This window comes from Schistocerca americana, chromosome 4 (genome assembly GCF_021461395.2).
Source record: "Schistocerca americana isolate TAMUIC-IGC-003095 chromosome 4, iqSchAmer2.1, whole genome shotgun sequence".
In the NCBI taxonomy this organism is placed as follows: Eukaryota; Metazoa; Arthropoda; class Insecta; order Orthoptera; family Acrididae; genus Schistocerca; species Schistocerca americana.
Window position 1 is genome coordinate 497,365,299 of NC_060122.1, and position 25,912 is coordinate 497,391,210.

General features: G+C 39.4%; 1 protein-coding gene across 2 annotated transcripts in view; it reads right to left on the reverse strand.

The window, feature by feature from the left end:
* The window catches only part of LOC124612972 (TP53-binding protein 1-like), a 282,018-nt gene that overhangs the window by 100,736 nt on the left and 155,370 nt on the right, over positions 1 to 25,912 (reverse strand). For both annotated transcript variants that reach the window (XM_047141501.1, XM_047141500.1), the window contains one exon: positions 20,926 to 21,026. In XM_047141501.1, coding sequence (XP_046997457.1) covers positions 20,926 to 21,026 — 101 coding nt within the window. The remainder of the gene's footprint in view (positions 1 to 20,925; positions 21,027 to 25,912) is intronic.

Genomic DNA, 25,912 nt, shown 5'->3' on the forward strand with positions numbered 1-25,912 from the left:
ATATGCAAAAAAGATCTTTGTTTTTAAGGAGACACGAAGGTCTTCTCCACTGCTAGTACTGTACGACAAGAATACCAAGACAGAACTTACACCGGCACTAACGATTTTGGGATTGGTACAGTTCTAGCATAAATTCAGGAATGTGCAGAAATTATGATGGCTGACATCTATTATTATTTAAATTTATCTCACAACAAGAAGATCATGAAATCTTTCTTTTATAAGTTGCAAAAATACATCAAGAGGACCAGGAATAAACTCATCGCAATTGAGAGGAATGGTCACCTAAATTAGACAATATCTCTGAGTTCCGCATTGAATTATCAGCAAAGACCGCATGTAATATTTTCTCTTCTACTCATATTTGTATCTAATTACTTTCTTTCTTAAGAGAGAGAGAGAGAGAGAGAGAGAGAGAGAGAGAGAGAGAGAGAGAGAGAGCTTCAGCTTGTGTGGCTGCATTTCATACACATATCTATTACAAATTTATCTACATCACGAAATAAAGTGTTGGACTTCGAAGTAAATAAACTATGCATGCATTTTGTAGAATAGTGGATACAAGCAATGGCTGTTAAGAATGAAAAAAGTTAACGCCATTGAGCAAGCCCACAAAAGCTTACACTAGTACAATTACAGTGGCCATATTCAACTTTAATATTTTAATATAGTAAATTATAGGAAATGACATAAAAAAGATTGAACGAATATTTTCAACAATTATTACTGTATTTCAATTAGAAATAGACACTTAACATTTATCAGAACGAAGACAGCAATCACAATGGTAATCGTAAATACAAACAGAAGAAAATGGAATAGAATGAACAAGTCATTATTGCGAATAATTACATATACTGAAACATTAAACAAAACAGGAGCACTAGCTCCTTACTGTACGCTTACAAACATAAAACATAAGACTGTAGAATACAGTTATTTCCATCATATATGTAGAATTACTTTGAGAAATGAGAATCTTTCTTAAATTACTAAGCTGTTCATAAAAAGCTGCCACAATAGCATGCAACAGAAGGACACTTCTATAATTCGAGTCAAAAACAGCTGCCAATGTGAGTGACAAAGAAGTTTTGTGGTGTTGCGAAACAGCTTAAATGACATAATACAGGCAAGTCTTCCAGTATAGACTATATACCAGTTATACTCCTTTCAGAGCATGCTGATATAACAGCTCCATTCTTGGCAATCATACACAACCCCTCATTCGACAGAATCCATACTTAAAGACAGGAAAAGGTGTGCAGGTCATACCAATACTCAAGAAAGGAAATAGAAGTAATCCGCTGAATAACAGGTCCATATCACAGACATCGATTAGCAGTAGGATTTTGGAACATGTGTTCAAATATTATGAATTACCTTGCAGAAAAGTGTCTATTGACACACAGTCAGCACAGGCTCAGAAAATATCATTCTTGTGCAAAACAACCAGTTCTTAATTCTCATAAAGTAATGAGTGCTATCAACAGGAATCTGAAATTGACCCATGTTTCTACATTTTCAGACAGCTTTTGACACAGCTCCTCACGAACAGCTCCTAATCACTCCATATTCCTATGAACTATAATCTCAGTTTGCAATTGCATTCACAATTTTCTGCCAGAAAAGCCATCTTGGTTTGTTGACAGATGACGCTGTCATTTAGAATCTAGTGAAGTCATCAGAAGATCAAAACCAATTGGAAAATGATTTGGACAAAATATCTGTATGGTGCAAAAAGTAGCAACTCATCCTATATAATGAAAAGCGTGGGGTGTACAACGTATAGTTATTATTAAGTATTGTAACAGCCACAGTTCTTCTTCCGAGGCAGAGGCATGGAGGTGAGGGCTAATGTGCTGTACCGCCAGTGCTGATGTGGTGTCAGTACTGATGATGTGGTGTTTGCCAGATGACTAATTAGCTTTTTCCAATAAGATTGGGTGAGTTTTATCTACAGCGGACTTGGGTGGCGCCTTGCTCTGTTACTGGCCTTGGCACGTCACATCAATCTTGGAGAGACTGAAGTTTTCTGTAGTCTATCCCCCTATGAAGGACCTCTGTATCACTTCTTTTCAATAAATCACTTATACCTTCATTTTATTACCCTAAATTCCAGCCTATCCTGTTGCTCACACTCCTAGCTTGCCCATTTTGTATACTGGTGTGCAGAAGTGGGATCCAACAAGTAACTTCTTAGCCTGTTCACAGCTACTAAAAGACATGGTGCTGTGGCTCTATGCTTTCAACATCCTCTGATTTCACTATGTCACACACACCAGGGAATGCAATGCGAGGAGTAAGTAGTTCTCATTCTTGCGCAGCTGGCTGTCATTCGACATGGTAATCTACTGCTATCAATTCAAATTGGCCAGCTATAACACTGCATACAGGGGTGCCCATGCCCATGCACTTAGCAGATGGGGTATCTGACCACCTGGATAGATGTGTGCCTGCCTGTTTGTTGTAGGACACGGTCATGGGTTGGTTCCTGCTCTCGCCACATTTTGATCACACTTTGTTAGCTAGCTGTGCTCTGTAGTAAGGACGACAACATCATCATCATCATCATCATCATCATCGATAGCTGAAGATGTTGATGGTGAATGTTGAACTGTTATTATTCTGTGCCTCCTCGATGATTGATAAGCCAGAAAACGGAATAAGAATACCCACGAATATGTTCAAAATGTAGCTTCATTTAGAGCTTAATAGCATCACTAGATGCAGCCTGGCTCAACTCACTTTCAATGAAGCAACCTTTGGCCAACAATAATTGTTTATCATTATTGATTTGTTGATTTAGTTGACTGAAGTGTGGCACTTTATGGTTTATTTTACTACTTTATTCTATGTGTAAAAGTTGGGGGAATTTTCAGAATGAAAGTTAAGACTGCCATATCTGCAGCCAGCAGACAAGTATGATTATCAAGATGTAAAAGAAACAAAGTTTATTTCCTGCAAGTAAACACAAGACCCTTTCCAGCAGTGGTGACCTGCAGGCTGAAGGCCTAATTAAGAAACAATAACTGTGCTGAAGGTCGGATTAAATATTTTCTGGTTAAATACAGGGTGTTTCAAAAAGGACTTTACAACATTAAAAATCCATATAAATTTATTGAAAGAAGATATAGAACAGTGTTTAGTGTTATTTTGCAGGGAAACACCTCAAGTTTTTTTACCAATGGAAGCAATTCCATTGGGTATACTGCACATATCCCATTGGAAGCCAGTTTCTTTCTAAACTCGCTGTAGCATTGCTGGTAAACTTGATCAGTAGCAGCGTAAATTCTGGCTCTAAGTTCAGGTAGAGAAGCAGGCACAGGAGGTACAAACATGATATCCTTGATGAATCTCTATAAAAAAAATATCGAGTGGTGTCAGGTCTGGGGAATGTGGGGGCCATGCAATTGGCACATCACAGCCAATCCATTGACCTGGAAAGCAGTCAATGAGAAAATCCCGGCTGTCAGCCAGGTAGTAGGATGATGCACCATCTTGCATGAAGTAAACATTTCGTTCTTGGTCATCCTCATCTGTGGTATCAAAAATTGCTGTAACCTATCCAGTATATTATCCTGTTGATGGTTCTCTCGCAGAAAAAAAAGGAGCCATACAGTTTGTTCTTGTTCAATGCACAAAAAATGTTCAGTTTAGGGCTATCACGAACAGATTGCAATGTTTGATGTGGATTTTGACTGCCCCAAAACCTATAGTTATTTGTGTAACCTTGCCATTTAAGTGAAAAGTCAACTCATCCGAAAAGATCATTTTGTCCAAGAATTGTTCATCCTCATTTAATCGATTTAACATATCCACACAGAACTTCTTGGGAGCAATTTTATAAATGTCTTTTATTGCTTTTACGATCATCAATTTGTATGGTTTCAAATGCAAAAGGTTTCTCAACACACGCAAACAGTCATATGTGGGATTTGCAGTTCATGAGATACTTGATGGGTTGATTTCGAGGGCTGTTGACTGTGTGTGGTCTCACTCGCTCAATACAGTCATCAGATGTGCTTGAACAACCTGATGATTTCCCATGTTTTTACAAAATATTTATGCCACTCATAAATTGTAGGCATACTAGAAAAATCTTTAGCATACTTGGTATGGAAATTACACTGAACAATTGTCACCGACTTCAATTCTCTAAACCAAAACATACAGCTAGCACGCTCGGATCCAGTGAAGACAGCTATCTTTAACGCAACTGCCGCTAGTGTTCCTTATGGTGTGATTCGGCACTAGTGAACTATGCATGACAAAACTTGATGTATTTCCCTACAAACTGACACTACAATCACCACTGTAGGTACTATGAATTAATTTATATGAATTGTCAAACATGTTAAGTCCTCTTGAAACACTCTTTATATATATGTGGTGTGTGTTTTTTCAGAAATGTCCAAAAGAACAGAAACAATTTTTGATACAGCAATTATTATGAATTAAGACACACAGAGTGATAGACACTGGCTGCACGCGGACACTGAAATCACTGGGGAAAGTTGAAAATTTGTGCCAAACTGGGAGTCAAACCCAGATCTCCTGCTTACTAGGCACATACTCTGAAAACTGAGCCATCCAGACACAGTGGTCACTGCAACTGCATGGACCAACATAACACATTTCTCGACAGACCCACATTCTCAACTTACTTACACACTACTAATGTAGTGGCCTTGCCTATTATCCTCATTACTTTCGGCATTTTGCTGATTCCTTTAAGAGTTCGACTGTGGTGAGCATCTGCATGTCCAAAAGAACAGATGCACACCACACTCAAACTCTTACGGGAGTGGGTGAAATGAAGCGAGTAATGTGGATAATGGGCAAAGGGCACTGGACTAGTAGTGCGTGGATAAGCTGAGAGTTTGGATCCAACAGGAGACATGCTAGGGGAGTCGGTGCAGTTGCAATGAGCACTGTGTCTGGATGGCTCAGTGGTCAGAGCATCTGCCTAGTTAGGAGGAGACTTGGGGTTCAACTCCTGGTCCAACACAAATTTTCAACTTTCCCCAATGATTTCAATCAATGACCATTTGCAGCCAATGCCTGCCATTTTTTGTGTCTTCTGGTCAAATGCCCAGACAACAAAATAACTCTTTGCAGAAGGCCAGTTCTATTAACAACAATAGTTATTACATTGACTGATTAGTTCTGGTGAAAGGCTAGTATTGAAAACTACTGAAACGAACAGAAACTAGGCTGTCAGGTGTCAACATAACCCCAAATAATGACAAGTAGGTCAATTACTGTTCTGGAGTTAAACACCAATCACTGATAGTCAAGGTCCACAATGGCCGAGATTATTTAGAGTTCATTGTAACCGCCAACAGGCTGGCCCCTTCTTGGTCAAGGACCTGCCTGACAGAGCAGTTTTGCAGATGGCTGGTGGGCGTAGGAGCTTGGGTGAGATGTACTAAAGACAGTTAGGACTAGAGTTCACAGTAAATATGTATGTAGCCGAAGTACTTCAGTTGCCTACAGAATTATTAACAGTAATTCTGTTGTGAATAAGGCAAATATGGATCAATTAGATCAACAGCACTAGCAAATTGCTGTGCTCATATTAGAAAAGCAACAACTGAAGGAAAGTTTAATACAGGCAGTTGCAGGAGCAGCAGTATCTCATGGGGAAGGAAAAATGCAAACCCATCTCTCTGTAGCAATTGATTCAAATCCATCACCTGTGGCAATGGCAGTTAATCCAGTAGTAGGCGTTTCCTTGAGTGATTTTATATGATCTTTTTCAGGAAAATGAAATGAAAATGTGCACACATTTCTTCAAAATATTAGAGGTACAGGACATACATGTGCATGATCGCACGTGTTTCAACTGAATATTAAACAATGGAAAATCCAGGACAGAATAATTACAATATTATGAAAATGGTATACTGCTACTCACCATACAGTGGTGATGTTGAGTCACAGACAGACACAATAAAAGAACTGCTAGCAGCCTTTTCATTTCATTATGCCTGTCTAAAACTCAATATCTCCACTACATGGAGAGCAGCAAAAACTCAACATCTCCACTATATGGTGAGCAGCAATCTATCCTTTTCAAAATACTGTCAACTGAATATTATTCAACTTAAATTGTCTGGTGATGCCAGGATAGAGTCAGTAGATTCACTTTGAAAGGCTTTCTCTTTTGCAACATGTGTGTGCGGATTAGTAGAACATTTCACAGACATAAAAAGCGTTAGTTTTTATCAGGATAAGTTACCCACATTGAACAAAATCCTGCTGAAGACTTTGAATCACTTGCAGACAGATTCCATGTGGTTTCTTGCCAGGCATATATGTCAACAGAATGCCAAGAACGTTAATGATATCTTACTTCGTGAGGCAGTGGCCTACTCAACTGATGTCTTTTGTGAAGAGAGATTGATACCAGAATAGAGGACGAAACCTAGTTCAAGTCCTTTGCCTTACAAGAAGCATTACAGCTCGCTCTATTACGGAAGGAAGCAAACCAATTTTTAACAACTGCAAGAAATGGGACTGAAGTGTGCCATGTTTTCAAAACCAGCATCTCGTGTAATCATTGCCTATGATCAAGATACTGTCCACACAAACGCCAAGTGCCGCATTTTGTGCATTTCAGAGAAATAGGACATATTCAACAGGCATGCTCTAAGCTACAATACCAGTGAAATAGGAACTTGGTGAGTATTAGAGATAGCCAAAGAGGAAATAACATAGGTCAAAATTTGAGAAACTAGTCAGGTGACGGAGTATTTTCCGCCCCAGGCTCTCATTGAGTTTGGTTAATCTGGTGAGGAGCCAAGGATTAGAAAAGGTAGGAAATGTGAAATCGATCAGAAAATTTGATAATAAAAAAGTGAAGATACTTTTTGATACCAGAGTGCAGGTGGGTTTATTATTCACCCCGCTTAGCAATGAGCATACCTTGCGGTGGCCTTGCTGATGTCCGTGTGGAATCCAAAGGGAAATAATACTCTCTGTAGCCTTGTGGGAGATTAAATGCTGACTGATGAGGAAAATTTGCACTTAAAGTGGAAGTCATGGGAAAAATCCAGAATCTGATTAGCACCTAGGGAGTGATTTCCTGTGCTGTATTCGTGATGCTGCTGGCTTTAGTTTGCGTACTGTTGACCAAGAATTCCTATTTGGCAGTGACAGCACTGTAAATGCATCTGAGAAGATAGGAAAGGGTCCGTCCTACTATTCTCAGAAGACTGATTCACTTCAGTGCTTAAGTCAACTGAATGCAAAACATTACGTGGTGGAATGGGAAGGAGTCTCTGGGCAAAGTTTGAATCTTAATTCCCCATGCACTCAGTTATTCTGGTACATCCGACCTCCAAGAACCAGTCATTGGTGAGTTTCAAGTATATGTGAAAAGAAGTATAGATCAACCAGTTGTACTGAAAGAAGAAATATTTTTCTTGGTTAGTACTGACAATTTTGGCAGGACAGACGTCATGATACTCAAGGGAACAATTTTAGCAAGTACACAAGAGTTACTGGAAATGAAATGTGGGATAGGTTGATGCATCTGCCTGAGAAGGATGGAAGTTTGTTGTATTCGGTACTTGAGGAGTTTAGGACAGTTTTTGAATAACAGAGGGATCTGCTTGCTACCAGTCTGACACTCCATGAGAGTCCCACCAGACGCGCTAGACCAATCAGTCAAAAACCATATAGAATTCCACATTATTAGCAACCTGTGGTTGAGCAAAGCATTAAAAACAGATGGAAGCAGGGATAATAAAACAGTTGTGCAGTTCCTGGTCTTCGCCTGTTGTCATCATCCCAAAATGGACACCAAGATGGAGAAAAAGCTTACTGAAATGAGCTTACATGCAAGCTTTGAATAAAGTAACAATTCTCATATCACTTCCCAAGAATAGACGATATATTGGACCATTTAGGCAATTGTCAATATTTCACGATGCTAGACATGCATTCTGGCTATCACCAAATACCCCTCACCCCTTCAGATTGTGAGAAAACTGCATCTGTCATACCATCAGCGCACTATCCATACCTGAGGATGCTTTTTGGATTACAAAATGCACCTGTGGCATTCCAAACAGTTTGTGGATTTATTGCTGAGGAGACTGAAACCTTCAGTGTGCCTAGTGTAACCACATGACATTATTGGGTTATCCAATTCCCTACAGGAACATACACGAAATGCTTAGCTCCGCCTGAAATGGGAGAGCTGCAAATATTCAGAGCCACAGGTTAATTACTTGGGCCACATAAATTTGAGTGATGGGGTTCAACCTGATCCACGATTAACTGATGCAACAAAAGACCAGCAAACTATTTCTATTATTTTGTGCAGAACACATCACTATTGCCAAAACTCTTACCAAATTGTTAAAGAAAGGAGTACTATTTATATGGACTACTGAGTGTGAAACAGCAATGGTTATGTTAAAAGGAATCCTAACATAAACACCTATTTTGGCCTACCCTGATTTTGAGAAGCCCATCATACTCTCGTGTGATGCCAGCGATTTTGCAATTGGGTGTCTTCTTCGTCAAGTACATGAAGAATTTGAACGAACCACTGGGTATGAGTCCAGGCAATTAAATCAAGCCGACCTCAACCACAGAACAACAGAGAAGGATCTATTAGCTCTGGTGCTTGGCATGAACTACTTTAAATATTATATGAGAGAACATTTACTGTTGTGACTGATCATGGGAGCTTAATGTGCCTGTTGAACCTGTTCTAGTAGCAGACTGTATAAGTAGTCCCTTAGTTGAGTGAGTAATTATTAATCAGTAAGGTACAGCCAGGAAAGTTCCATCAAAATGCTGACACCTTCATTAAATCGAAAAATTCAGTGTATACTTGCTGACAAAGTCCTGATTGTTGAACCAGAGAAAGAATAGCATGAGGATGAAGAATGCAAGAAATCTGCAGCATCCTCAGACTTCAAGGTTGTTGATAAAATCCTTAATCGTAAAACACCCCAAGGCAGTTGGCTGATTATTCTGAAATCCATTAGAGAAAGTCACACGACACATGACAGTATACAAAGCACGCTATATTCATAAGAAGGCAATAACTTACAATTGGCCTCACAGTTCTGGTGGCCTACTTGTAAAACGAACACCAAAAGTTATGTAAGGTCTTGCTTCCGGTGTGCACAAAGGACACGATATGTAAAACCAAAAATTATATTTCAGACTCCTAGACATCACTACACATTTGAAATTATTGCCCTTGATGTCATGAGACCATTCCCGATTTCACCTCAAAATATCAAATGTTTTATCATTTACTGATCACTTATCCTCATTTCTTAATTATGGTGCCTCTGGCAGACACGACTGCGTAAACGGTCGCCAAAGCTTTCATGACATCTTATTTTACTGCACTGAAGCCCTAAAGCCATTATAACAGATCACAGCAGTAACTTATCATCATCTCTTTTCACGTACGTTTACAAATTATTAAAAATCAAGAAATGGCAAACTACCCTCTTCCAGCCAAAAAGTAATGGCTGTGTACAGCAAGTCCATAAGTCTATTTGCTGTCGTATTATGTGCGTCAAAGTTGTACAGACTGAGACAGATTTTTCCAGTTCATCTTGTCTTCGTATAATGCGAAAGAGCATAAATCAATCAGCTGCACTCAATTCGAGGTGGTATACAGATGCAAAAATCCATTCACCATTCAAACTAGACAAATTGTCACCATATATTTATGCTCCAGTGGTAAAACAGCTGTTCCAATGGTTGAGAGCTGTTTGGAAACAGGTAGAGAAAAATCAATGCATTTGTTGTCTTTAGGCAAAGTACCACGTCAAAAGAATGTGACAGTTCCCGATTATTTTATCAGCCTGAGCAAACTGGGGAAGGTCTAAAAAGTTCACACCTCTCTGGGATTACCGCTGCCAGACTGAGTAGTCGTGGTGCACTTTAACTGGCTGCAACTTTACCAGAGATGACACGGCAGTCATGGACAGAAATTGGCCAACACAGCGCTTCAGATCCGTCGGGCCAGCCACGCATACCAAACCAGCATCCTAGTAGGCAGTGTACTGTTAAGCATCAGTACAGCCTACAGTTGAGACCTTCCAATCAGGTTCATAGTAAGGACTGAATGGCTACCAAGTGTTCAGTAAACAGATTAAGATAGTTATCGATAGCTGCCAGAAGTGCTACCATATCTAATTTATAGTATAACCCCGATTTTATGTTCCCAGAATTAACGTTTTCCCACCGTTTACGACATTTTTTTATAATTCCCACAATGTTAATTTGCACCCGATTTTTGTCAACATATTTATAATTTTCCTGTGTTTTACGCATTACGAAGAAATGTTTCTAGAGGTAAAAATGACCCTTGCAGGATGCTGACTGTCCAGTAGTGTTTACAAATATTACGTGGTTAAGTTTCTTGACACCAGGGCACACTACTCGACTGATCTGATCCGGTAAACATGTAAAAGGTGGAACAATTCGTGGCTTATCTCCCGCTGCTCCAAGCACTACTTGGCTGGTGGGAGTAACCAGGTACATTCGAATAAAGATTCATATCCAATCACAACCATTTCCAAACTTTCTCTAATGTGCAAATGCAGTTTCGTGATTGTTGTGGTCATCATGACGTATTTGTTGAAGAATATTTAGCATGTTTCAGCATTTGGCCACTTGTGGCGCTAGTTGACACCATCATTCACTCTGCGACTTGCGTTGGTCAAATATTTTTCGTTTAAACAGAGCACACGTTATGTATTTTTTTCCTGCTGAGCTAAAAGTGTTTTGAGAATTTATTCTCGTTGTCGAGTGTATTTATGTATGTATTTTTGTGACGTTACATAAACAAACAATGTGACTGATAGTTTTGTGTGTGTGTGTGTGTGTGTGTGTGTGTGTGTGTGTGTGTGTGTGTGTGTGCGCGTGTGGTTTTCCACATAACTGAGAAGGAACAGTACGCGATAACCTCAAAAAGACGACTACAGTGCAAGGGACACAGAATAACACATATTCAAACACCACACAAAACACGTATATACATATTTGAACTTGACAATGAGAAAAAATTTCTTGAAACACGTAGTGCTAAGCATGAAAAAATATGTAGGTAGTACAGTATTTCATTATTTAAATAATGAATGACAGCTGCAGGCTTTCAAAAACATCGATTATGACGTATGAAATTGAGTCAAATGTTCCTACTTCCCATACAGTTTTCAGTTCCAGTTACATCAGCGTTTTTTATTAGATAATAAACCTCTATTAGATAATAAACAAGTCCCTGACAATCTATTGATGTCTGTTATGTACCTATATCATACGTAAAGTGCGAAAATGCAAAGGGGTATCCTATACGTAATTTTACAGATTATAACGTTATTTCCCACATTTTACATTTTCCTGTATTTTACACCATGTTTCTGAAGTTACTTGAAAAGTGTAAAAGTGAGGTTTCACTGTATTTAATTAATGATTAATATATTATTTTTAAATTAATGATTAATATATACATGATTAAAATGATGTGTTGTTCACTCTGACCATAGTTTTCATGTGCACTGAATAAAAAATTACAAATGGTGGACAGCCATCTCAATGATAAAGTTAAGTTATGATGTGTTAACAGAAGTAACCTGTCATGAGGACGACGACGATACGGCAGCTTTTTGTGTTCTTGTGATTTCTTCGTATCTTCTGAGACAAAGACTTGTGTAATACAATATCTTCTGGGTATCCATTACTTTCCTTTCCCTCAGGAAAGTACATACATTTCCATGTGACTTCATGGTGATCTAGAATCATGAGCTACTTGGAGTCAAACTCTTGACTCATCATCATCATCATCCATTATAACAAGCTAATTTCCCCGCTGCAGTATGATCTTGACAGAAGTTTGAGTCTCGGTCCGGCACACAGTTTTAATCTGTCAAGAAGTTTCAAAAGGGAAATCGCATGACTGCTTAGTGACACAATTTTCCTATTCTGGTGCAATTTCACATACACATTGGATACCGTCCACATCCTAGCAGCAACCTGATTATAGTATACCTATTCTCTTTTTAAAAATATGTTTCTCACTAAGCCACAACCAATAGTTCCTATATTTAGATTCTGTCGATCACTTCTGCTTTATAGAGAGTGGTCAAAAACAGTCCGAAAAGCTTGTAACGGTGTTGCAAGAAATGTCGTGTTGAGAAGTAATTGTTAAAAAAAAATCAATACCCTGCACCATTTTCAAGTTAATTAACACTGAAGTTAGCCAATCACATCATTGCACCCACTGCACGCTCAGATTCAAGCAGCCCATTTCAGACTGTGTCATCAAATGTGTTCTCTGTCTGGATTCCTAAAACCAAAAAAGAGAGTGATACAAAAACTGGACATGGGTCGGTAGTAAGGCTCTTACGCAAGACAAAGGTTGAGCAGTACATGTACAAGCTTCATTCAAACAAAACCTGGTCAGTGCGTCTACCTTTGCCTTACACGTAAAAGGTGGCACCACGTAACTGCGGGTATGGTGGTGCCATCTATTGGTAGAGAGACTGATGCGTGTGCACCATTTGATGTTGCATAGCAACAGTGTGGTTTCACGCCAAAGAGGAGATGACCACACAAGTTATCGACCAATACCGAACATACAGGCGAGTAAGCAGGAATAACGAGGAGTGATTTGATTTTTGGCAGTGGAGGGAGTTAGGCCGTCAAATGTATCAACGGGTGAAGGCTGTGTACGATGAGTACAGTCTCAGTCATTCATTCAAGTGTTGTGGAATGGCGCAAACGATTCCTTGAGGGACGCGAGTCACTGGAAGATGATGCTCGTCCTGGTCAGGCTCATCAGTTGTGGAAGTGAATGCTTTAGTCTTGGATAACGGCAGAATCACTGTAGACGAGATCCATTGGTTACTGGGTATTAGCATGGCCACACACCATAATCCATGAACACTTGAACTTTTGAAAAATCTGTGCACAGTGGGTTCCCCACCAACTGACTGCCGAACAGCGCAATACTCGAATGGCGCTTTCTTTGAGTCATCTGCTACATTATCATGAGGAAGAATACAGCTTTCTCTTGTGTATTGTCACAGGTGAAACATGGTGTCACCATCTTGAACTGGAAAGCAAGCATCAGAGCAAGCAGTGGAAATATGCAACTTCACCTCCTCCAAAGAAATCAAAGGCCATGCACACCAGTTCTGGTAAGGTCATGATGTCCTCCTTTTTTTACCATAAGGGCCCATTGCTTGTCGAGTTCCTGGAACAGGGTACCACCATCAATGCCCAGTGTTATCAAGCCACTTTACAGAATCTTAGACGAACCACCAAGTCGAAACGCCAAGGCAAGTTGTCCAATAGTGTCATCCTCCTGCATGATAATGTCCGCCCACACATGGCCAATTCCATGAAGACAACATTGCAGAAGTTTCAGTGGGAAAGTGCTGGAACATCCATCGTGTGACTTTCTTAGCTTGGACCTCTAAAACAAGCTATTCGCGGACATCGATTCGCAACGCACGATGAAGTGTGTGACTGAGTCCAGGCCTGGATCCGTCAGCAGCCTACTAGCATCTTCAAGGATGGAATTGACCAGCTAGTGTCGCAATGGGATAAATGTGCCAACAGTTTTGGCCACTATTTTTGAGTATGTGTACTGTGTATAACTACATTTTTGAGTTAACAAAATCATTAGTGTTACTTTACACTAGTGACTGGGTTTAATTTGAATGCTCCTTCAATGCTAGTTAACTCAGAAATGGCACAATATATCAATTTTTTTCTTAACAATTATTTCTCAGCATAACCTACCCTGCAACACGCAACACTCTTACAAGCTTTTCAGACTGTTTCTGAGCACCTCCGATATTAATCAACCTTTTACCCGTGGCTTTGCCCACATACGCATTCGACACACATACTGAATACACCTTACCTCCCCCTGCCCCCTCTGTGTGCACCTCTTCCTCCCTCTGTCTGCCATTTCAACCTCACACCTCCATCCCCCCCCCCCCCCCCCCCCCCCCCAACAGCTCTGTCCATCCCCGCCTTTATCCATCTCAACCTGTTCCCGCCATGCTCATCAGTACATGTAGCCCCTGCAATACAGTTCAATAAAGCAGACCAATACTACTCCCACAACACACCTGTGGGGCCCAGAAAACCTCTTCTTGCTCCTGCAGAGAATGGTTGATTTGACAGGCAGTTCCCACACAACGCGCCCCTTAAATTATCTGACTGAGAATGCCCGCACTGACACACCCAAGTGTCACTCATCACTGCCGCACTTCTGCATCTTGTCCCAGCTCAGCTCTTCTGCTGTTCTTACGCACTCTTCTGCTGTCACCAGCAACCATCAACTCTTATTTAATGTCACATGTTTTCTATTTATGAAGTTAACATCTCTGAGAGCAACCTGACCTGCTGCGAAAACTAGCAAATTCTACCAATGGTGAATTAATCGCTTGTTTAGAACAGTCATAATACAAAGGGCAACTCTCGCTGGAAGAAGCAAGTCCCTACACCACAGAGTTGCCCTGCCTAATCTCTGTACTGAAGGAAACTATAGCCCCCAAGGGTACACAGACCCTGATGTGTAACTGTGTATGATTAACCCAATATTGGTTGTGCTTACATATGTGCAAACTGCTTATACACAGGATGACTCACCTAAAACTTGCACTGCAAATACTGTGTAAGTGGAAAGTGCTATTGACGTGTGGTTTTCACAGAATAGATTGGTAGTCAGGGGCTCGTACCGTTAGCCAATTAACATACTGTAAAAATACTTCAAAAGTGTATTTTTATGTGAACATACACTTTTTAAATGGAACAATATCTATTGATATTTACAGACTAGTACGGTAAATTAGAATGTCAGTGATGTTTGTTGCAGGATTCTAGTGGGAATCGTTTATGAGATACCGAATTTCGAAAAGTTCCCACACTAACACTTATACAATACCTGTGGTAGCACACACTAAAGAACAACACAAGTGCATACACTAGTTATGTGGATTCTGACCAAAAACCACAACTGATCATCACAAGTTGTGTTCAAAATGACCACTGGCAGTGGAAATACACACTTCCAGTCTGGCATGGAACGAGCGCTGCACACATGCAAGCATTTCAGTGGAGATGTCCAAGCAACCTGCAGTAATGCATTGTTGCACATCATCAGAGGTATTTCGTTAAAGTCAGTACTGTCATTAGTGCCATTATCAAGTGTAATGTTATACAGTGCTTAAGATGGCATACTGTCACATTTAAAATAAATATTAAATAAGTTTTTAAAATAAATGTAACACTGCAAATAAAAAACAGTATAATGGCGGTACTGACTTTAAAGAAATATATTATGACTGTGGCTCCACATTATGAAAAAATTATCATCAGAGGTAATTGGTATGTCTTTGTAGATAGCATCTTTCAGTTTTCCTCACAGATAAAAGTCTACAGGAAAGGGCCCGCCACGGTACAGATCCTCTATGTCCAATCCAATGATTTGGAAACAATTTATGAAGACGTGCTGTAGTACTTCATGTACTATGGGCTGATCATGCATCATGTTGACACCATAGATTCATCCTAGTCTGCAGAGGAACTTCATTTAGCATCTGTGGAAGATGGTGCATTAGAAAGCTGAAATACTTATAAGGAAGCTGAAATACTTAAGCACGTTCAGTGTTTCATCTATGAAAAATGGGCCTATGAGCTGATGAAGCACTATCCCACGCCACACATTTGCACTCCATGGAGTCCTACGTTTCACCCGACGAAGCAATGTGGATTGTCAACAGACGAATAGAGCATGTGTCAATGGTTTACCAGACCATGATACGTAAATGTGGCTTCATCACTAAGTAAGATACATGATGCATCTGGAGTATCCCTTCTTAATACCCATGTGCAGAAGCTAACACAATTCTCCTACTCAGTTCCATGCAGTTCTTGATAGAGAGAGATATGATAGGTATATAAACAACGTCAATGAAGAATGCACAGGACACTTGCCTGACTCATGCCACTTCCTTATATGATTGTGTGAGATCTAATGTTCAGGTCAACTGCAACAGCAGCAACAACTTTAATTTCCCCTTCTTCTGTCTTCACTTATTCCCTTCAGTTAAGTTGTCTAGTTGTTACTCTACCACTTTTACATAACAGGTTGAAAAGGTTGATAAATAACTGCCACGATTGGTGACATCTATTGGAATACCTTCCTGCATACACCAAACAAGAACAAATTGCATTCTTCCTACACTCTCCATATACCATCAGCTTGTCAGCTTTTCCTGCATTGGTAAATCCCATGGTCCACTCCCGATCTATTGCTTGGATTGTTGCACATTAATTGACTATCAAGTCACCGTGTACTCAAGGAACACACAAGAACACTATAAGCAAATGTAAAAATACTCTACCTAGCAACTATACAGTTTGAGTGGCACAAACATGATATTTTTTAAACAACTCACATTCAAATCCTGCACAAACACCACTGACATTTTAATTTGTTGTACTTTCAGTTTGTTTATCTCACTAGGCATTGTTCCATTTAAAAATTGTTTTTGCATAAAAATACACTTTCTATGTATTATTACAATCTGTTCATTGGCTAACAATACAAGCCCCTGAATACCAATCCACCCTGTGAAAACAGCACATTAATGGCAATTTCCATTTCTGCAATATTTGCGATGCAAGATTTAAGTGATTCACTCTATATATTATATATGTTACTGGAACAAATGTAAAAGATTTGTAAAATGTGGCACCAAATTTCAATTTTTCCAAGTATGTCAGCAGTTGTATTTGAAAAATATATTTTCATTGAATAGTTTATTTTGGGACCTTACTCTCTAACATATGTTTATCTCTGTTAAGGACCAGACTGTGCTGCATTACCTTCATGAACAAGCGCCATTTCACTTGTGTATCAATTTGAGAAATAGGTATGCTTAAAACAACATACACGGTAAGGAAGAACTCCAAGCTAGCATTATCTGATCTACTTATCCCCATCCTCCCACAGTAATGGGAGTTATGATTTTTTCTGTATGTTACGTTTACCTTCTGTGTCCTTGACTGCACACAATGCATATACACAGGTACCTAGATATGTTCTACTAATTTCATATTTATATTAACTTTAGTCTAGCTGACGACTTTTATTTCTCCATAAATGTGCTTCCTACAATGTCCCATTGCTGAAGAGATCAGTTCTATGTAATTCTTATTCAGGATTGGTGCTTGTGAATATGAGTAACTAGAGGAGTTTATCGTCGCTATTATGAAATCGGCAGTAGAAAATGTCTCCCCTTTTATCAGTTAAGTTCTAAAGATAAGATTGATCATTTTGCTACACTTTCCTAGACATAAAAGATAGATATCAGTCTAATGCTCACTTGTTTTCATAATCTAATTTGAAGTAGTTAATTTAGTACCTAATAAAGTACTGTAAGTATATAGCTATTTAGACACCTTAGCATTTGACAATGTAATGAATTAAGTAAATTTAGTTTGAATTAAGTAAATTTAGTTTATGCCAATTTCTCACATTGCCCAGGAAGATATATAAAGCACGTAACTTTAATTTTGTTATTGCTATTCTTAAAGCAACAATATGTTGTCACTTCATCCTCAAAGCAAACCAGACCAAACCACTGCAATTAATCTTAATTTATAACTACACAGTATCAACTAAAAATTTTAAGTTATAATGTTCCATAGCTCCCACTCACCTGTGGGATGAGAATGTAGACCTTCCTAGTTACTGTGCTCACACTAGTCACACGAGCTTCAGCTCAGCTTCATGTGCCTACCAGCCAGTACCAGCTTGGCGGTTACTCTGTCCTGTCTATTGCCTCTTTCGCGCATCGTGCCACAGCCATCACTTATCAGAAGGTCGATCACATAAACGTTACTGCTATTGTTACGTTTGTGGCCTTCGAAAATTGCATAATGTAATGTAATCTCTTTAAATATTTCTTCTTCTTTAATAATCCCTCCCTTAGTTATAAACCTCCAGTCATAGCAAAATCACCATGTCACACGAATCTTTGTGAAGAGCGAAGAACACACAGCATGTAATTATTATTAAGTATTGTAACAGCCTCAGTATTTTCGATCTTTCTTCTGAGGCTGTGGGAGGGAGGCTAGGGCCCACGCACCATACCACCAGTGCTGATGCTGCAGTGCCAATCCTGATGTTGCAGGGTTCTGAAATGACCAATGAGCTTTCACCAATCCGACAGGGCGAGTTTTACCTCTAGTTGGCCTGGGAGGCAACTCGCTCTCTCCGCTACTGGCCTTGGTAATAGTCAAATTGACCTTGGAGAGACTTAAGTTTTCTGCAATGCCTTCCCATATATAGGACCTCTACATCACTTCTTTCCAATAAATCACTTCTGCATCATTTATACCTTCATCTTATTAGCCTCAAATACACAGCCCATCCTGTCGTCTGCACCCCTAGCTTAGCCATTCCGTACAGAGGTTATCCACATGAATACTAAAAGGGATCTAAAAATTTCAGATATGTGATAAATCATACAAATCTAAGGGCTATCAATTCAACGAAATATCTAGTAATAACAATAACAAACAACTTAAATTGGAAAGATCATGTAGATAGTATTGCGGAGAAGAGGAACCAAAGACTGTATTTTATTCGTAGAACACTTCCAAGATGCAACAAATCCACTAAAGGGACTGCTACCGTATTACTGTGCGGTAGGGGATTCTGACCAGACCGGATTGACGGACAACACTGAAGAAATTCAAAAAAGGATGGCTTGTTTTGTATTATCACAAAACAGGGTAGAGAGCATCATGGAAATGATATACAAATTGGAGTGGCAACCATTAAAACGAAGCTGTTTTTTGTTGCAGTGAGATCTTTCACAAAATTTCAATCTACAACTTTTTTCTTCAAATGTGTAAATATCTTGTTGATGCCCACTTACAAAAGGAACATCAAAATAAAATAGGAGAAATCATCGTAATAAAATAGAACAAATTTAAAAGTTTGGTTTTCCAATGCACTGTTTGAGAATGGAACAGTAGAAAATAGTGTGAAAGTGGTTCAATTAACCTTTTGCCAGGCACTTAAGAGTGAATTGCAAGAATAGTCATGTCGATGTACAGGGTGATTCAAAAAGAATACCACAACTTTAAAAATGTGTATTTAATGAAAGAAACATAATATAACCTTCTGTTATACATCATTACAAAGAGCATTTAACAAGGTTTTTTCTTCACTCAAAAACAAATTCAGAGATGTTCAATATGGCCCCTTCCAGACACACGAGCAATATCAACCCGATTCTCCAACTCGTTCCACACTCTCTGTAGCATATCAGGTGTAACAGTTTGGATCGCTGCTGTTATTTCTCGTTTCAAATCATCAATGGTGGCTGGGAGAGGTGGCCGAAACACCATATCCTTAACATACCCCCATAAGAAAAAATCGCAGGGGGTAAGATCAGGGCTTCTTGGAGGCCAGTGATGAAGTGCTCTGTCACGGGCTGCCTGGCGGCCGATCCATCGCCTCGGGTAGTTGACGTTCAGGTAACCTTTTTCGTAGGACTCTCCATACAGTTGGTTGTGGAATTTGCAGCTCTCTGCTAGCTCTGCGAGTCAATTTTCCTGGGCTGCGAACAAATGCTTGCTGGATGCGTGCTACATTTTCATCACTCGTTCTCGGCCGTCCAGAACTTTTCCCTCTGCACAAACACCCATTCTCTGTAAACTGTTTATACCAACGTTTAATACACCACCTATCAGGAGGTTTAACACCATACTTCGTTCGAAATGCACGCTGAACAACTGTCGTCGATTCACTTCTGCCGTACTCAATAACACAAAAAGCTTTCTGTTGAACGGTCGCCATCTTAGCATCAACTGACGCTGACGCCTACTCAACAGCGCCTCAAGCGAACAAATGTACAACTAAATGAAACTTTATAGCTCCCTTAATTCACCGACAGATAGTGCTTAGCTCTGCCTTTTGTCGTTGCAGAGTTTTAAATTCCTAAAGTTGTGGTATTCTTTTTGAATCACCCTGTAGACTACCAGATCCTGAATACTTGCCTTCTTAGCACTAAGCAATTATCACGTGTTTGGGTTCATCAACCAGTCATTCTAGTGAATCTTTTTCAAATAGATTTTTGGCATCAGTAAAACAATAACACTTGTAGTGATGCAATGGAGAAGACTAACTGAACTGTAAATATTCCAAGACTAAAATAATTTCTGACTACAACTCACAATTTTGGGGAAAAACACATGAAGATCATAGATTGAGACAGCTGTTGATAACATCAACCAGCTTTTCTTAAATTTGAGACCAGTGTCTAAGAAATAAGCTAATTCAGTTGCTGCACAAAAAACATTTTCTGAGAAACAACATTTCACATTGAAAGGATATTATACAGTAATTTTTAACAAAGAAAATAAGGATAGGATTGTTTCAGGTGGTAAAAATTATATGTAGGGTCTTTTTTAGCAATTCATCTTACTTCTACTTTTATGGGACACCGCATTCTTACACTAAGTTCATTAGTCTAAAACCCTGTGACTTTTCAGTTATGAAGGGCACTGTCACACACTGCTGACAACCCTCAAACCGAACACTAAACCGCAACAACGAATTCTGCATGAAGCCACAAAGGAATCAAGTTATCAGTATATTTATGAGTATTTGTGGAAAGAAACACTGTACTGGCTGCAAATGCATTTTTTAATAAAAATGTTATGTTTAACATTTAAGAGTACAACTTCAACTTTGTCTTTTATTGATGAAAAGAACTCAGCAACATTCAACAATTGTTTAATGCACTTGATTTAGGCAATCACTAAAAATTCCTAGTGATTAATTCACAGCAGGAAACTAGTTATAAAATCCAAAAATTAAATTTAGGAGAACACATTTACCATGCATACCTTGTAACACTTCCTGGAGAAGTATTTTTAGAATCAAGCATTGGTGTGCCTGAAGAGGTTTCTGTTGTTGTCGAATGAGTCATTCCCTCAGCAACATCACACTGAAACACAACAAGAGCACACTTCTAAATAAAAAATGATGTTGCATCAGTAACAGTACATGCATCCCAAAACAAGCACCAATCCTTCACGTCCTTGGCCATGAACATTGTTTCTCCTAGAGATAAGTAACCGTTTTACCTGCTAATTAATGCTCATACATTATGTATTTCCTACTGACTCATAAACATTTTATGATGATGATAAAATATCTATAACTGTAAATACACAGCAGCAGTAACAGACAATTACCTATCTCACAACTGAAGCGCTAAGAATAACAGTCATAATTGAGGAAAATGTTGTCAGTTATCAGTTTCCTATTTTTCTACTTTTTGCTCCTGTCTCGTTTGCTTCCCTTTCATATCCTTCATTCCAAACTTGTACACTCTATAAATCATCAATATCCCTCATGTCATCTTTTACTGGTCCACTTCTTTTTATTCATAATACTAACTCAGGCAAAGGTAGGAATGATCATATCAGGGTGGCAATAAGAACTGTGTTGTCATCTGAGGCACTGGTCTTGGGATAAGAAGTTTAATCCTGTCATGCAGTAAATCAGGCTGACGACAAGAACAACTGAATAGAAACAATCAACTCACTCGGTTGTAGTTTTATGTATTGGTTGAATTATTCAATCATTTCTTTTGAGTGAAACGAGTCTATGGGAGCAACCAAATGAAAACGGTCAACAGCACCTGGTGCATTCAGTGCTGAGCAGAAACATTCAATTGTTTTGTCACAGTTAAATTATTACAGGATGGCTACTCAAACTTGAAAAAATCCCTGTCAATTCCAGGTACTGGCTGGAAGATGGTGTCATAAGAAGCTCCTGGTAAATTAACAGTGAGCAGGAGGAGGATACCACAACAACGATTTTCATTTCCTCCTAGCTGAGACATGCTGGACACAAGTAGTAGTTTAAGTGTAGTTTTTAAACATTGATAATTAAAAAGGAATAATACTCATATAATTAACACACTTTGAAATATTAAGCATTATAAAGTTTGTTATTTATAAAACTCAGTAAAATTAAACAACTGAAACACTAGGTAGGAATATCAACAATTACGGTAGACGGCTACTTACCATAAAGATTACACGTTAAGTTGCCGACAGGCACAATTAAAAGACACTTACACGTTAGCTTCTCACCACAGCCTTCATCAGAAAAAGAAAGATAAACACACACACATTCATTCACAAGCAAGCTCACCTAACACACACATAACCGTCATCTCCAAGAGTTCGGACCAGAATCTTTTCCTTACACTGCCAATAAAATTAAATATCAGTGCCAAGCTAAAACACAGAATTCCCTGAGATTTTATGAAATTACCTGAAACTTCCCTGATTTTTCCTGGTAAAATGTAATTTGTTGGGAATTCCAGGTTTTCCATAAGAATCACCACCCTGCATTACTGTTGACTGCACTGTGTTATAGCACGTCATGACTGTTATTGCCATTCTGATGTTTTGTTTTAAATGAGTACCATTAGGTAGCTTTTAGTTAAGTTTTCTTAACAGTGAAATTTATGTAAAGCTGAAACACTCAGTGGTGTGGGAATGGAAGAAATTATACTAGTGGATAAAAAGCAATCCTCAAGATAAATTCAATGTTATATACTGAATCTGCAAGAATGATTCATACCATGAAAATAAATTAATTACAGAAATTCAAAGAAAATTAATATATTATAATAAAAATTTCTCACTAAAACACTTCCGATAAATGACAGCATATGATTAAAAACCAAGTGATTAGGTCATCAAATGATTTAAAAAATTGTTTCTTATATGCTTTATGTTTATGTCACCTCAGCTTTTAATGAAATAGAATTGTTGGTGATGGGTGCCATCCAGTGGGAAAAGATTTCAATAAATTTAAATAAAAAGTAATTGTTTATTTATTTAAACTTAAATTTATTATTTAGTACCAGGTATTAATCTTTTAAAACTAACCAAAAAATCATATTCATGCCTTTAGAGCAAAAAATGCACATTTAAGGAAATAAATAGAAATATTTTGAAAACATATCATTTTTTAGAAAATATACTTATTAGTCACCTCTCCTAAAATATGTTATTTGTCACTAAAATGTTGGCAACCCTAGTTTTTGATCATGTATAACCGAAAAGGCTAAAAGATATTTAAATGAAATCACTCAAACCCAAAGACTGAGCGAAAACAGTTATACGAGGGTTGGAACTTAAATAGTGGCAACTATTTATTCACAACCAATACAAAAGAGTTACATGTTTGCACCTGTTACTGTCCTTCAAAGTAGTCAGCCATTTTGTGTAGAACTCATTGCCAATGATGTGGAAGGTGTAGTATATCGTTAGCAGAGCCTGTTCTGTTGATGGTGTGAATGGAACGGTCTACTGCCTGTCGAATCTCTGGAACACTTCTGAAGCGAATGCCACAAAGTGGTTCCTTCATCTTCGAAATCAAATCAAAGTCACAAGGACGTAAGTCCGGGGAGTATGGTGGATCATACAGTACTTTCCAGTCCCATCAAATGAACAGAGCAGCCACAGCTTGTACTGTATGCGACCGCACATTTTTGTGCAAAATGATGGGTGGGTTGTGCAGAAAGTGTCGCCGCTTCTTTCACAAAGCTGGTCGCAGGTGATGCCCCAAAAACAAACAGTAATACTGTGCATTCACGGTCTGCCATGGAGGAAAGTAATGCGTTAGGGTAACACCATCACAGTCGTACGTAAAAATCACCATAACTTTCACCATACTGGGGCTCTGATGCACTTTCGACTTTCGTGGCAACCCATAATGATGCCATTTGTTGGACTGGTGTTTCAGTTTTGGCTTCGTGCCATTCGCTTCAGAACTGTTCCAGGGATTTGACAGGCAATAGACTGCTCCATTCGCACCATCAACAGAACAGGCTCTGCTAATGGTATACCACGCATTCCACATTGCTGACAACAGGTTCTACAGAACCCTGGTGACTACTTTGAAGGACAGTAACAGGTGCAAACACGTAACTCTTTTGTATCAGTTGTGAATAAATAGTTGCCACTATTTAAAGTTCCAACCCTTGTATAACAGCAACAGCTGTCATAAGCTTGTGTCAAGTCAGCTGTCATTTTAAGTGAAACCAGTCAAACGTGGTGAGTGAGCAAAAACTATCATACAGCTGACATGACCGCTGAGACTAGTTTCATTTGACTAAAAAATAACCGACTGAATGAAAAAAAATATCAGTTGGCCAGTTGATTGTCCTATCACTAAAATGAGGTGCCAAGGTCATAATTACTGTGCAATAGAGCATGCTTTCCAACAGGGAAGTGTATGACCGGAGCAGCACACCAGCAGGTATACTGTGAGAAGCATCTGTGATGGGTTACTGACATGATCTACACTGGACAGCAGTGAGAGGACAAGAATTATAGCGGAAAAGGAGAGAAGTAAAAAGACTGTGTGTGATGGAGGAATGAGGGATGTGTAGTTTTGGAATGGGAACAGAGAAGGGGCTGGATGGGAGAGGACAATGACTAATGAAGTTTGAGGCCAGGAGGGTTACAGGAACAAGGATATATTGTAGGGTAAGTACCCACATGTGCAATTCAGAAAAGCTGGTGTTTGTGGGAAGGATTCATATGGCACAGGCTGTGAAGCAGTCATTGAAATGAAGGATGTCATGTTTGGCAGCATGCTCAGCAACAGGGTGGTTCACTTGTTTCTTGGCCACAATTTGTCAGTGGCCATTCATGCGGACAGACAGCTTGTTGATTGTCATGCCCACATAGAATGCAGCACGGTGGTTGCAGCTTAGCTTGTAGATCATATGGCTGGTGTCACAGTTAGCCCCACCTTTGATGGGATAGGTGACGTTAGTGACCAGACTGGAGTAGGTGGTGGTGGGACTGCACACAGCTGCCCTACCCTCTCTCCACCTCGTCCCTCCGCGCTCCCCATCAGCACATCACTGTCCGCCACGCCTACCTTACTAGCCCTCCCCCTCCCCGCTCCAGCCTCCTCCTTTACCACCAGCCAGTCGCCACTAACATCATACACTGGTCTGCTGCTCGCAGTGTAGCCTCAATTGCCTGAGACTGCAGTCATGTGTGTGTGTGTGTGTGTGTGTGTGTGTGTGTGTGTGTGTGTGTGAGTTGCATACGTGTGTGTTTGGCATCTAATTCTGAAGGAGGTCTTACTGGCCAAAAGCTATTATTTGTGACAGTCTTTTAGTTGTGCCTATCTGCGACTTAGCGTCTCCGCTATATGGTGAGTAACAACTTTCCTTTTCCACAATAGCGTTAAAACGATGTTACACTGCAGTGTAACATAGTTTGGCTTGAAATATTGTGTCTTAATTACAGTGTCACGTGCATTCAAACTGTTCATTACGTTTCTTGTTACATCACAATATATCTGAAGTACTTTCCAAATGATTTATGCTAATATTGGGAGAGAACTGGAAACCGTGATCTAGAGCCCATGACTGCACCTTGTGGATGGCTCCCTGTAGGCGCTGCCCAGCAACACCAGTACTGTTGGAGCAGTACGAAATGCAGAAGTCGTCTGCATACAGAGAAGGTGAGACAGACGGCCCTACAGCTGCTGCTAGACCATTAATGGCCACTAAAAATAGAGATACACTCAATTTGGCTAAAAATCTGGAGTGGACCTTGGAGACCCCACTCGTATAATGTGGGAAGGATATGATGTCACCAGGTCGTGTCACACGCTTTTCATTAATCACAAAAGACTGCGACCAGGTGTTGGCATGAAAAGGCTGTTCGGATGATAGACTCGAGGGACACAAAATTATCAGTGGTAGGGCGACCCTGGCAGAAGCCGTCCTGACATGGAGCCAGTAGGCTACATGACTCCGGGACCCAACCCAACCACCGACATACC